Here is a 15499-nt window from a genome sequence, read left to right on the forward strand (position 1 = left end):
TGATCTCCACGAGCTTGCCTTCATTTATTTAGGATGCCACATCCTCCAGGGCGGCACAGCCACTGGGGGCAAACCTCAAGGAAATCTCGGTCTCCCGGGCCTCTCTCCTTCATTGGACAATTCCCGACACCTTGGAAGCAAAGGCCAAGCCCAGGGAGGCTGCCCAGGTTTCCTAGAAAGAAGGGGAAGGTGGGGTCAAAGGAGAGGCGGTGTTCACATCCAGCTTGCTTTTCCTGGCCAGGTGGGGTCTGGGCCTTACGCTGTACTGGTCCAGGGATCGGGGAGGTACTCCAGCCCAGCCGGATGCCCTCTGGGCTCTCAGGAGCACCAGCAGCTCCACCGCAGGATGGGAAGATGACCAAAGAAAAAGAAGCTGGGCTGCTAAGTGGCAGCAGAGGGGACTTCACACGCTGTAATGCTGTACATGGGTGTCGGGGTGTTTACCGCCTGTCTCTGCTGTGACATGCAAGCCTCTGCAGGGGCAGGGCCCGTGTCTCTTCCCACTGTTCCCAGCGCCTAGAATACTGCATGCACACCACAGGCCCTCGACAAAAACCTGGTGAATACACAACTGAAGTGCGAACCTATGAACGAATGAGCTTCCTCCTAGGAGGACTCTAATCACGAGCTGCTTCATCAAATGTATGCCCTGACCTGCCAGGACAGAAGTCTCCCCTAATATCTGCTTAAGGGCAAGAAAGGCAGAGAAGGGGCAAAACTTGGTAGGGAGAGCATTTTTCTGGACTGTCTTCAAAAACAGAGCAGCAGAAAGGAGGTCAAGAAATGTAGAGGAGGGAGATTATTCAGAAGTACACAGAGCTGGGAAATAAAGCAGGAAGAGACTGAGGGCAGCCAAACCTCAAACATGAAGATTTGGGCCTTCCCCTCGGAGGAAAAGAAGCCTGGGTTCTCAGTGGGGCCCACCCCTGGGGGCCCCACCAGGTACCACCCTGGGGATTTTCAGTAACTGTGCTAGTTTAACTACTTTTATTGTGCCCAGGGTTGCAGTCCCCCTCACCTCCCTGCCGTGTGATTCTCACTACTTCACAAAGTTGCCCCCAAAAAGCGAACATGATTTATTCCCTGGCTTGTAGGATTTGGGGATGATTTTAATGCCTGTGTGTGTATGTGATCTGTGTTCTACAATGACCATGTCACTCTTTTTTTTAACCGCTATAATTAACTTCTCTATTAAGGCTAAATCTTCCTCGTCACTATCCCCTGTTGGGCCTGGCTGAGCCCCAGAGCTACAACAGACCTGCCTGCTTTCTCTGTCCTGTGATAGTCCTTCAGCGATCTGCACCGTTACCAGCTGCCAGTTCCTTCGGGGGCCCTTCCCAGGACCCTGCATCCAGATCCCCCTCCTCCAAATGCTGCCTCTCTTCAGTGTGGGGTGAGTCCAGGCACAGTCTTCTAGGAGGAGTCCAAGAGCAATACAAAGTAGGTTCCAGAGATCCTGCCCTGGAAGGCCTTCCGTCACCCAGGCTGAGTGTCCACATGGCCCTTAGTAACCAACAGCACAGCATTTCCCACCACCACCAGTTTGTCTGTTAAGGACCGAGACTGGCACATGCCTGGCCGGGCTAATGTAGCATGTCTAGCTTGTTCAGAGGCTCTAGGCCCAGAGGGGTGCACTGGAGCTTGGGGCCTCTGTGGGGCCAGAGCTCACCTTCTGAGACTTTAACTCCTTGGTGAGCATCAGAACCTGCTGCTCCAAGGCCAGAACCTTTTCCTGGGCAGTTCGGGTCCGTGTGAGTCCTTCAGCAAAGAACGGAAAGGTGTTGTTCTGGCGCTTGGCTTTCTGAATGAGACTGGCAGTCAGAGAGGACTTGGGTGTAGACTTTGGAGAATCTGCTGGATCTTTCCCTGCTCAAAAGGAGGAACACAGAGGTTATGATCAGTGGCCTCAGTGGTACTCAAAATTGAGCTTGCTGCAGAAGCACCTGAAGGGCCCAGTAAAATGCAGATTGTGGTACCCTACTCCCAGAGCTTCTCATTAACAGGTCTGGGATGGGGCTTGAGAATTTGCATTTCTAAAACTTTCCTAGGTGATGCTGCTGCAGCTGGTCCCGGATCATACTTTGAGAACCCTTGAGCTATATAAACGTTATTTATACTGTACCAGCTGGGTCCCTCAGCCCATCCTCTGACGTGTGCCTGTCCCCCACTCTCGGATCCCCATCTGTATGGGCTATCTCACATCACACCGCTGCTGTGTGCCAGGGGCCATCTCAGGCACAAGCCCTGGCAGGATGTCTTGTTTCTTATTTAAGGATCCCATCTCTACCCTCTGGGCAATTTTCAAAGTACAGAGATCTGTCCATAGACAGGAGTATGGAATATCTGTATTCTGCATTCTTGCCCCAGAGAGTAAGTCAGACTCTCATTGGATTCTTATTACAAGCTAAGTTAGAGCACACATTTCCCACAGTTGACTGCCTCCAGGCTGCACAGTCCTTCTATTTCCTCTAGAGCCAGGGTCAGCAACCACGGGTCCACAGGCCAAATCCAGTCCACAGCCTGCTTCTGTAAATAAAGTTTTATTGGAACACGGCCACATTTGTTTGTACGTTATCTGTGCTGCTTTCACTCCACAAGGGCAGAGTTGAGGACTGGCAGCAGAGACCATATGTCCCACAACGCCTCCAATATTTACTATCTGGCTCTATAGAAAACATTTGCCAACCATTACAGAATTTCTTATTTTATTTTTATTTTTTCTTAAATCAAATTCAACATCACAGTCACTCACCCACCCCCGATGCCTTGTCTTGCCCTGCCCCAAGCCTATACTTTAGGGATCTGCCATCAGCCTGCATCCAGGGACATTTTAATGGCCTGATTATATAGTCAAAAGACCTTGAGAATCTTGTCTACATGGTACATACACATCATGCCCATTATAAGGTACGAGCAGAAGAAATTTTTCTCAATGCTCTGTGCCAGAAAAGGCTTTGCTTTTTCTAAGAAAACATGTGTTTATTCTTACAGATACTGGAAATAATCTAACACTTGCATTTCCCTCTTTGCCTTGGCTACTGAGAAGCTCAGAGCTGCATCTGCTGCCCACTCTTAGCTATTCTATAGGATCTTATCTTGGTCTTATCTAAATTTCCTAGCCCAAATTACTCATTTACTTTCCCCTGATATGTATTTTATTTTATTTTTTTTTAAAGATTTTATTTATTTATTTGACAGAGAGAGACACAGCGAGAGAGGGAACACAAGCAGGGGGAGTGGAAGAGGGAGAAGCAGGCTTCCCACCGAGCAGGGAGCCCGATATGGGACTCGATCCCAGGACCCTGGGATCATGACCTGAGCTGAAGGCAGACGCTTAACGACTGAGCCACCCAGGCGCCCCCCTGATATATAATTTAATAAGCTATCCCCAATCCTTTTGGGACTAGGGTGTTAAAAAAATAAGGACGTGGTATGGAATCCCAGGTGAGGGGACAGGCAGGACTTAGAGGATGAGTAGAATAATTTAGCATGCTTCTTCTGGGGCCAGCCAAACCATCTAGAACAGATAAGAAACTACTCTAGTAGGAATCAGAACCTCCCTGGCCTTGAGAATACAAGAACAGAATGGTTTTGTCCTAGACTTAAAAGAAATTCAGTTGCGCTGGGTATAAACCCAACTGCAGAGCTCAAAGGACAGCAATGCTTCTTTCTCTTTCTTGCCGTGGGGTATAGAAGAGCAGGGGGCGCTCCATGTAGCCCTGCTGCCCTCTGATAACACTACTCTCCACTAAACCTGACGGCAGGCAAGGTAGGGATCACTGCACCCATTTCACAGTTGGTGAAGACGAGGCCTAGGAGAGTGGTTTTCCGTCAGTGCTGTAGGACTTCATGGGGGTGCCACAGGGCTGACTGGGACGGGAAGACGGTAGGAGGAGCCAAGGGGAGGCCAGACTCCCATCCCCTGCCTCAAGTCTGCTTTGATATGCACTGTATATTAGATTTTTTTTATGGGGGTCAAAGTGTCATGGCAATAAAAAGGTTGTGTGAAAAATCACTGCTTTAGAAAATGAGGCTTTTCTAAAGCCTTGGCCTGAACCCTAGTTCCTAGTTCCACACCCCCTGTGCAGCAATGAGCCAGTCACTCCACTTTTCTATCCTCGGTTCCCTGATTTAGTAAATGAGACCAATGGAAGCTACTGCTCAGGTTTTTGGAAGGGTCAAAGAGGTTAAATCAGGTGAAGTGCTTGGAACACATAAAAGAAACTTGAAAAGATTCTGTTCGGTGACAGGAGCAGTCCTAAAGGACCAGATATTGCACATTCCATCTATATGAACTATCCAGAACAGGCAAATCCACGGAGACAGAAAGTCGAACAGTGGTTGCCTAGAGCTGGAGGGATGCGAGGTTTCTTTCTGGGATAATAAGCATGTTCTAAAATTGGTTATGGTGAATTGTATACTTCAAATGGGTGAATTGTTCGGTATGTGAATTATATCTTAATAAAACTGTTACCAAAAGGAAAAAAGTGCTTAGAGTAGCCGTGACACAAAGTAACTGCTATATAAGAGTGCTGGTTCCATTACTACTGATTCGATGGGGTACTGAGCCCTTCGCGCATTGTTCACTGTGATCCGCGGGGACTCGCCGGGCACTGTTCCAAAGGGGTGCTCTTTCTGGAGCCACTTCTATACAGTCGAGGGGTCCTCCCGGCTAGAAGACCCCACGGTGCTGCCTCAGCCAGTTTTCTTCCAACTGTTTCCAGATTACAAAATGTCCTAAGGACACCCATACCAATTTCCAAAAAAAAAAAAGTCCATCCCCCCACCAATGCTGTGGGCCACTCACATTTAGTGAAACAGTAAAGTTCTATGGAATAGCTGGATGGACACCTAAAGGTCACTTGCTCTGCTTCTTCAGGCAGATCTGATTTTAATCACCCCAGGGCGGCATTTTTATATCTTTTCCTTATAAATTAAAAAAAAAGTAAGAAAGAAAAAGTGAGATATATTTTCTTTTATTACTTCAGGAGTCATTGCTAAGAGCATCAGTTTGGGAAGACGAGAAAGAATTACTGGTGAGGATGGTGGTGATGGTTGAACACCACTGTGAACGTGCTTCATGCCACTGAATTGTGCATTTACAGTTGGTTAAAATAGTAAATTTCAAATGTATTTTACCACAATAATATTAGTAAAAAAAGGAGCCATTGCTACTAGACCCATAGAAACCAGGAGGAGTGACCTGGAGAGTTTCAGGTTAGAAACAAAAAGCATAAATGCTGATCTCTGGGGAGGATAAAGAGGGCGCTCACTTGGTCTCTGAGGACAGCCCAAACCCAAGCAGAGCTCACCTGGGGCGCCAGGGTCAGAGGGTAGGGGCTGCTCCATCCTCCAAGGTTCCGCGCTCAGTGGAGGATCTTCCCCTGGAGGTTGGTGGCCTGTTCCTTGGGCCTGCCTGTTGCCCCGAATATTGCACATTGTGTTTCTGAAAGGAAAACAGGAGCATGAGGTTGCCCTCCTGCCCCTCGGCTCTCCCTGCTGCCACTGCTGGGGCTCAGGCCACTTCCTCACCCCCAGCCATGCCCCGAGCAGTCTGCCGGACTCCAGGCTCCCTGCAAGATGCATCCCACCCGAGCCACTCCCCACCCCCTCACCCTCTCCTTTTCATTTTCTCCTCGTACTTACCACCTTCCACATATGCTATTGCTAATAAACAATACAAGCTTGATTCCCCTGCCCCCAGCCCCACTGCTGGAGTGTAAGTCTTTTTTTTTTTTTTTTAAATATTTTATTTATTTATTTGACAGAGAGAGAGAGCACAAGCAGGGGGAGTGGTAGGCAGAGGGGCAGGGAGAAGCAGGCTCCCCACTGAGCAGGGAGCCTGACATAGGTCTCGATCCCAGGACCCTGGGATCATGACCTGAGCTGAAGGCAGATGCTTAACGAACTGAGCAACCCAGGCGCCCCTTGGAGTGTAAGTTCTCTTGAGTGCAGGGATATTTGCCTGTTTTGTTCACCAAAATACTCTGAATGTGTAGCACGGCACCTGCAACATAGAGGGCACTTACAGTATATGTGCTGAACGAAGGCTGAGTGGACTTGCCAAACTAACTTTCCCGAAACCTTCATCTGGTTTTGTATCTACTTGGCTTAAAAATCATTGGTGCCTCCCTACTTCTGCTGAGGAAAGCTCCAAACCCTGGATCCTTCTCCCCTTGCTTCCGTTGCCCATTCAGATCTGTTTTCCTTGAGGCCTTCACTAATCAGCTCATGGCCTCCAAGGAGCTTACTGAACTTTGTCAATGGGCTACCCTTTCACCAAGTACTTGTCTAGGCTGAATAATGGTATCGTTTCTTCAAGAGCTGGGCACTAACCTGCCTGCATGCCTGTTGGCCCCTGGCACTGGGCCACACATGCCCAGAGTGCAGGCTCATTATATGTTGGGTTTGTAGGAAGGAACTAGGTAGCACCAAAGGCTGGCTTAGGACCACAGACCACAGGAGAAATTCATAATGAGTTGGATGAAAGGACAAGGAAAAGTTTATTTTCCCTTTGCAAAGAGATAAAAGTAGACATATTCCAGAATTAATAATGAGGAAGAGAAGATGATTAAAGGAGTTCACTAGGTCAGTGTTTTTCAAACTGCAGGTTGTGAACCATTGGTAGTTTGTAAAATCAGTTTAGTATCATGACCAGAACTTATTTCATTATTTAAAATATTTATTTATTTATTTATTTTAGAGAGAGTGAGAGTGCGCACACATACAAGCAGGAGGGGCAGAGGGAGAGGGAGAGAGAATCTCAAGCAGACCCCATGCTGAGTGCGGAGCTCACGACCTGAGCTGAAACCAAGAGTCAGATGCTTAACCTACTGCGCCACCCAGGTGCCCTGTGACCTGCATTTAAAATATGGAATGGATGCACCAAAACCCATAAGATATCTAGGAATAATAATAAATAATAATAACCGAAGAGGCAAAGGGTCTGTACTCTAAAAACTACAGAACACTTATGAAAGAAATTGAGGAAGACACAAAGAGATGGAAAAACATTCCATGCTCATGGATTGGAAGAATAAATATTGTTACAATGTCTATGCTACCCAGAGCAATTTACACATTCAATCAATCCATATCAAAATACCATTGACATTTTTCACAGAGGTAGAACAAGTAATCCTAAAATTTGTATGGAACCAGAAAAAATCCTGAATAGCCAGAGGAATGTTGAAAAAGAAAAGCAAAGCTGGTGGCATCACAATGCCGGACTTCAAGCTCTATTACAAAGCTGTCATCATCAAGACAGTATGGTACTGGCACAAAAACAGGCACATAGATCAATGGAACAGAATAGAGAACCAAGAAATGGACCCTTTATGGTCAACTAGTCTTCGACAAAGCAGGAAAGAATATCCAATGGAAAAAGGACAGTCTCTTCAATAAATGGTGCTGGGAAAATTGGACAGCCAAATGTAGAAGAATGAAACCGGAACCATTTTCTTACACCATACACAGAGATAAGCTCAAAATGGATGAAAGACCTAAATGTGAGACAGGAATCCATCAAAATTCTTGAGGGGAACACAGGCAGCAACCTCTTCAACCTTGGCCGCAGCAACTTCTTGCTTGACACGTCTCCAAAGTCAAGGGAAACCAAAGCAAAAACAAACTATTGGGATTCATCAAGATAAGAAGTTTCTGCACAGCAAAGGAAACAGTAACAAAACTAAAAGGCAATGTATGGAATGGGAGAAGATATTTGCAAATAATATATCAGATAAAGGAATAATATCCAAGATCTATAAAGAGCTTGTCAAACTCAACACCCAAAAAACAAATAATCCAGTCCAGAAATGGGCAGAAGACATGAACAGACATTTCTCCAAAGAAGACATGCAAATGGCCAACAGACACATGAAAAAATGTCGGACATCACTTGGCATCAGGGAAATACAAATCAAAACCACAATGAGATACCACCTCACACCAGTCAGAATGCCTAAAATTAACAAGAAAGGAAACAATAAATGTTGGCCAGGATGTGGAGAAAGGGGAACCCTCTTACACTGTTGGTGGGGATGCAAGCTGGTACAGCCACTCTGGAAAACAGTATGGAGGTTCCTCAAGAAATTAAAAATAGAACTACCCTACAACCCAGCAATTGCACTACTAGGTATTTACCCCAAAGATACAAATATATTGATCTGAAGAGGCACCTGCACCCCGATGTTCATAGTGGCAATGTCCACAATAGCTAAACTGTGGAAAGAGCCAAGATGTCCATCAACAGATGAATGGACAAAGAAGATGTGGTATATATATACAATGGAATAATACTCAGCCATCAGAAAGGATGAATAGTTACCATTTACATCGACATGGATGGAACTGTAGGGTATTATGCTAATGAAATAAGTCAATCTGAGAAAGACAATTATCATATGGTTTCACACATACGTGGAATATAAGAAATAGTACAAAAGATCTTAGGGGAAGAGAGGGAAAACTGAATGGGAAGTCATCAGAGAGGGAAAAAAAACATGAGAGACTCTTAACTATAGGAAACAAACTGAGGGTTGCTGGAGGGGAGGTGGGTGGGGGGATGGGGTAATTGGGTGATGGGATTTAAGGAGGGCATGTGATGTGATGAGCACTGGGTGTTAAAAGCAACTGATGAATTACTGAACACTACATCGGAAACTAATGATGGACTATATGTTGGCTAATTGAATTTAAATAAATAAAATAAAATATAGAATGGAAAATATCAGAATGTACCCCACTTAGAAAGGATTAATACTTTCTAAATTATATATATGTGCACTGAGCTATAAAATAAAATGTATTTCTTACTGTGATGGTGGTCAACAGTTTGAAAAACAATGCAGAGGTCATTTACTTAAGAGGCAGCAATAGTGTGGTTAAAAGAGAAGGGGAGGGGTGCCTGGGTGGCTCAGTCAGTTAAGTGTCTGCCTTCAGCTCAGGTCATGATCCCAGGATCCTGGGATTGAGCCCCGCATTAGACTCCCTGCTCTGCAGGGAGTCTGCTTCTCCCTCTCTGTCCCTCCCCCCAGCTTGTGTTCTCTCTCTCAAATAAATAAAATCTTTAAAAAAAAATGAAAAAAGAGAAGGGGACGTGAAGGTCTACAGATCCGTGATGGAGTCCTAGCTTTGCTGTATCATCCCTCTGTGCAATGTATACTTCTAGCAGTATAGTGGGAAATTACCCTGAAAAACCCTTATTCACAAACACCTAGATGCTAGATGAATACCAAACATGTTTCAAAAGTATTGAGCTGAATTCAGGAAAGGAAGGGAAATTCCTGGGGACTAAACATGAAAAGGTGAACTTCAAGTGGGAAGGTGAATGTGTAGACTGGACTACTCCTTAGCAAATATTTACTACTTTCCCACCACCTCCTCAGGAGCAGAGTACCTCCTCTCTTGGCGTGGGCATGGCCATGGGATTTGCTTTGTCCAGAGCGATGTTAGCAGATGTGATGTAAACATAGGCTTAAAATGTCCTTGCATACAGAGCTTGCCTCTTTTTTTTTTTTTTTTAGATTTTATTTATTTGACAGAGAGAGAGCTTGCGAGCACAAGCAGGGGGAGTGGCAGGCAGGGGGAGGGGGAGAAGCAGACTTCCTGCTGAGTAGGGAGTCCGATGTGGGGCTCGATCCCAGGACCCTGGGATCATGACCTGAGCTGAAAACAGATGCTTAACCAACTGAGCAAGGTGCCCCCAGAGCTTGCCCTCTTGAAGAACTTGCCCCAGGCAGCTGCTGGTCCATGGAAGATGAGGAATACGAGGAGCAGACCTAGATCTTACCAGTAATGTGAAGTGAACCTAGTCTATATCAGCTGAATCCAGATGTGTGAGAAATAAATGCTTATTATATGACACTGAATTTTGAAATGTGTGTCTGCAGCATTATCACTATGAAAGTTGACTTAGGACATGAGTTTGTTCTGGGGTCAACTGTCTGTTTTTTTTAAATTGAGATATAACTAACACATAACATATTCATTTCAGGTGTACAACATATTTATTCAACATAGTGTGAAATGATCATCACACTACGTCTAGTTAACATCCATCACCACACACAGCTACAAGACTGATTGATTGATTGATTGATTTTGTGATCATAGATCAACAGTTGATACCAGAGACCTAGAATGCAAGAGAGGAAAGAAAGCAATTTTGGACCCATACAAACTGCAGAGTTGAAATTGAAATTCTCGCATACAGCTGGGAGTCCTGTGAAGAGGTGAGTTAGGAAAAAAAACAGGCCTGCTGCCAAAACCACACAAGGACATTCTAGGTGAAGGCTCCAGGTTCTTGTGATATTTTTGTTTGGTTTTGGTGTCAAGATAACATTGGCCTTCTAGAATGAATGGGGAAGTATTTCCTCGTCTTCTTTTTTAGGGGGAAGATTTTGTGAAGAATTGGTATTAATTTTTTTTTAAATGTTTGGTAGAATCCACCAGGGAAGTTAGCTGGTCCTAGGTTTTTGTTTGTGTGTTTGTTTGGGTTTTTTTTTTTGGGGGGGGGTAGGTTTTTCATTAATTTAATCACTTTACATGTCACAGGTCTACTCAGATTTTCTCTTTCTTCTTGCGTCAGTTTTGGTAATTTGTGTCTTTCTAGGACTTTGTCCATGTCCTCTATGTTATCTAATCTGTTGGCACAGAATTGTTCATAGTACTCCTTTATAAATCTTCTGTATTTCTGTAAGGCCGGTAGTAACATTCCAACTTTTGATCCTGACTTCAGTAATGTGAATCTCATGTCTTTTCTTGGTCTGTCTGACTAGAGGGTTGTCAATTTTGTTGATCTTTTCAAAGAACCATGATTTGATCTGAAATTCGTTTTTAAAACAAAATCCAGTTTTTTGGCATAGTTGGGTCCAGAATAAGAAATAAGATTGTACTTTAATGAAGAGTATAGCTGACTGATGGATGGAAAAATGGATCTCTTAAAGAACAGAGAAGAAATTAGAACTCAGCATTTCCAACACTTGACTTTGAAATTTGGTTTCTGGCTCCTTTTGCTCTGTTATTATTAAGATCCTACTGTATGGAGCCTTGGACTCCTCGGGCTAGTCACTTCCCCTTCCCAGTTCTTACTTTCCCCATCCACAGATAAAAGGGTAGTGGTCATATGAAAAAGAAAATGGTGGTCATGAAGAGCACGACTTACTGAGTACCACTTTGTGCTGGATCCTGTGCTGAGCCCCGTTAATGGATCTCACAAATCACAGGCACACAGCTGGAGAGGAACACATTCTTATACTAGAGGTGCTGGCTGCATGGGGTGACCATCTTTGCTGCCTCTGCTTCCTCTTGCCCAGGAAGTACAGCCTCCCTAATGCCAGGGGCTCACAAGCAGTCATCCCTGGGGTAGGGGAGGGTATAGAAACCCCAACTCCAGGGTAGCAAAGGGCCTCCTAAGCTCTAGCACACATCTCTTCTGGGGACAGGGTGCTCACTCACTACTGACACAACCCAGCGGGCCACTACCAGCCAAACTATTACACTGGAAGAGGTATCTCCACTTCATAAATTTATTGACCTTGTATGGAGCAGATCATAGGTCATTTTCTGGGTAGGATTAGCTCTAAGTCTGAAAGGCCTGGTTAGTGTCAGGGAAGTGGTCATAAAGACTTGCTCTGGAAAGATAACCTTGGGCAAGCCATTTAACCTCCCTGAGCCTGGGTTTCCTGATCTGCAATGAGGATGAAGAACATGTCCACAACAGACAGTGACTGGGCCCTTCCATGGGTCAGGCACTAAGATGACACTAGTCATTCAACTCATTCAATCCTCACAAGAGCCCAGTGAAGTGAGTCTTAGTATCACCTCCATTGTACACAGAAGAGAACAGAGATTCAGAAAGGATAAGTAGCCAAAGCCACAGAGCTAGTAAGTGGGGAGACAGCATCAGACCCGGACGTCTGACTCTATGCCCTAAGAGCTAAAATGTTATGACACTACCTTACAGGTTTGTCCAGACAACTTTGTGATGGTACAAAGAACCTAGCATAGTGCTCTAGAAGCACTCCTACTCCCTTCCCCAGAGTATGACCCAGGCTCTAAGACCAGCCAGGGCCCAGGGTGCAGGAGACAAGAACAACCCCCGATCCTACCAGGGCTCTCAGCAGCCCAGGGCAAGTAGCCCACTTCTTGCACTTTTCCCTCACATTTTCTGTGGATTATTACAAATGTCAGGAGGGAAGTAACCAACTGATCCTCTGAAACTTCCTTCCTTTCTCTCTCTGCATGTTCTCTCTCCCACTTCTGTTTGTAGCCTTTATCAGGCACAAACCTGGCTTAAGCTTGGTGAGACCACACTGGATATATCCTGGCTGGATGGCTGGATTTCTCAGCCCCTTCACCCCCACAGCAGGCTCCCAATGCACCCAGTTCCCTCCAGCTCCCCCTGAGGGAAGATCCCCTGCAGGGCACCCTCCTTGTCCACTCACCCTGGGGGACTCACCCATGCCTGACACCCCCCAAGTCTCTCCCTCCAGCTCAGATTACTCTCCTGAGTTCCAGGCCCCTCCATCCAAATGCCTCACGGGCCAGCAGGCCTTAGAGGACACTCATCGTCTTTTCTCTAAAACCTGCTTCTCTCCTGGAAACAGCATCACCACCCTTCTAGCTACCTGAGGGAATTCAAACACTGAGGCCAGCAGGGAAATGCTGTGTCTGAGTCACACAAAGCCAGGGATCTCTAATCCAAGTCCAGGGAATAATCTAAGCTGCTCCTTAAGAGGTCCCAGTCTATCTGAAGTCCACGCAGAAAATAAGCACCGCAACAGGATCAGTATTGGGTACCATTTGAATTCCCAAGAGCTTCCTTTTCTTCAGTTAGATTAATGACAGTAGCACCAGACAGTATTTATAAAGTGCTTATACCATTGCCAAGCACAGTTTTAAAGCACTTTGCATGCATTGACCCACAGGCACTACTGTATTTACATCTCTAACAATTTAAATGAAGCACAGAGAAATCAAACAAGTTGCCACGGGCAGCACAGCCCCTGACTGGTGGACCTCTGATACAAGTCCAGGCAGTCTGCCTCCAAAGCTCAGGACATACTGCTATCTTCTTATGAACTATTTAAAACAAATCTTACTAGTGGCAAATTGTATAAATAATGAAAAACAAATGAAAAAGCAGCTGAGATATGATCAATGTACAGTAAGTTACACACGTTAGAAGTGAATTTTAAAAAAGAAAAACAAAACTAGAGGCATCACAATTCCAGGTTTCAAGTTATATTATAAAGGGGTAGTAATTAAAACAGTATGATACTGGCAAAAAAATGGACACATAGATCAATGGAATAGAATAGAAAAGCCAGAAATAAACACACAGTTTTATGGTCCATTAATCTTCGACAAAAGAGGAATGAATATGCAATGGGAAAGACATTCTCTTCAACAAATAGCGTTGGGAAAACTGGACAGCTACATGCCAAAGAGTGAAACTGGATCACTGGATTAAAGATCTAAATGTGAGACCTTAAACCATAAAAATCCTTGAAGAGAGCACAGCAGTAATTTCTCTTACATTGGCTGTAGCAAATTTTTCTAGATATGCCTCCTGAAGCAGGGGAAACAGAGCAAAAATAGACTATTGGGACTACATCAAGATGAAAAGCTGCACTGTGAAGGAAACAATCAACAAAGCTAAAAGGCAACCAACTGAATGGGAGAAGATATTTGCAAATGACATATCCAGTAAAGGATTAGTATCCCAAATATATAAAGAACTGATACCACTCAACACCCCAAACCAAATAATCCTATTAAAAATGGCAGAAGATACGAACAGACATTTCTTCAAAGAAGACATCCAGATGGCCAACAGACACATGAAAAGATGCTCAACATCACTTATCATCAGGGAAATGCAAACCAAAACTACAATGAGATATCACCTCACACCTGTCAGAATGGCTAAAATTAACAACACAGAAACAAGTGTCGGTAAGGATGTGGAGAAAATGGAACCCTCCTGCACCATTGGTGGGAATGTGATCTGGTGCAGCTACTCTGGAAAACAGTAATGAGGTTCCTCAAAAAACTAAAAATAGAACTACCCTACAATCTAGTAATCACACTACTGGGTATTTACCCAAAAAATACAAAAACTCTATTTCAAAGGGATACATGCACCTCTATGTTTATTGTAGCATTATTTACAATAGCCAAATTATCGAAGCAGACCAAGTGTCCATTGACAGATGAATGGATTAAGAAGGTGTGGTATATATACACAATGGAATATTACTCAGCCATAAAAAGAATGAAAGCTTGCCATTTGCAACAACATGGATGGAGCTAGAGAATATAATGCTAAGTCATAAGAGAAAGACAGATACCATATGATCTCATTCATATGTGGAATTTAAGGAACAAAACAAATGAACAAAGGAAAAAAAGAGAGAGAGAGAGGAGAGACAAACCAAGAAAAAGACTCTTTTTAAAAAAATTTTTTATTGTTATGTTAATCACCATACATTACATCATTAGTTTTTGATGTAGTGTTCCATGACTGTTTGTGCATAACACCCAGTGCTCCATGCAGAACGTGCCCTCTTTAATACCCATCACCGGCTAACCCATCCCCCCCCATGCCCCTCCCCTCTAGAACCCTCAGTTTGTTTTTCAGAGTCCATCGTCTCTCATGGTTCGTCTCCCCCTCCGATGTCCCCCCCTTCATTCTTCCCCTCCTGCTATCAAGAAAAAGACTCTTAACTATAGAGAACAAACTGGTGGTTGCCAGAAGGGAGCTGGGTGGGGGAATGGGTGAAATAGGTGATGGAGATTTAAGAGTACACCTAACATGATGAAAATAAAATAAAACTTACGTAAAAAAATTTTTAAAAAGTGGGTTGCATACAGTCACTCTGGAAAAAAAAGTGAATAATCTAATGCGTTTCCCATATGAAGACACTTGTGATGCCATTATCATGTTACATTCAGTATGATCTCAGGTATGCATATATGTATATAGAAAATGCAGAGGAAAGAGATATACCAAATGCTAAGAATGCTCTCTGGGTGATAGGATCATGGGTAATTGAAAATCTGTACCTTTCGAGATGTTTCTAATTTCCTACAAAGAATATGCACTACTTTGGGGTGCCTGGGTGGCTCAGTCGGTTAAGCATCTGCCCTTGGCTCAGGTCATGATCCTGGAGTCCCAGGATCAAGTCCCGCACTGGGCTCCCTGCTCAGCGGGGAGTCTGCTTCTCCCTCTGCCCCTCACTCCACTCTCTCTCGCTCTCTCTCTCAAATAAGATCTTTAAAAAAAAGATTTTATTTATTTATTTGACAGAGAGAGACACAGCGAGAGCAGGTACACAAGCAGGGGAGAGTGGGAGAGGGAGAAGCAGGCTTCCCGCCGAGCAGGGAGCCCAGTGCGGGGCTTGATCCAGGACCCTGGGATCAGGAGCTGAGCTGAAGGCAGGCGCTTAACGACTGAGCCACCCAGGCGCTCCTCAAATAAATAAAATCTTAAAAA

At 44.6% G+C, this 15499-nt stretch overlaps 1 protein-coding gene across 3 annotated transcripts in view; it reads right to left on the bottom strand.

Moving 5' to 3' along the window:
• Positions 1-15499, bottom strand: part of TBC1D2 (TBC1 domain family member 2) — a 51518-nt gene that overhangs the window by 24938 nt on the left and 11081 nt on the right. For all 3 annotated transcript variants that reach the window (XM_081803253.1, XM_081803255.1, XM_081803254.1), the window contains 2 exons: positions 5313-5446; positions 1670-1866 (listed from right to left, as the gene is read on the bottom strand). In XM_081803253.1, coding sequence (XP_081659379.1) covers positions 1670-1866; positions 5313-5446 — 331 coding nt within the window. The remainder of the gene's footprint in view (positions 1-1669; positions 1867-5312; positions 5447-15499) is intronic.

The sequence above is a fragment of the Leptonychotes weddellii genome, chromosome 14 (assembly GCF_054177405.1).
Source record: "Leptonychotes weddellii isolate Sample4059 chromosome 14, ASM5417740v2, whole genome shotgun sequence".
Classification (NCBI taxonomy): Eukaryota; Metazoa; Chordata; class Mammalia; order Carnivora; family Phocidae; genus Leptonychotes; species Leptonychotes weddellii.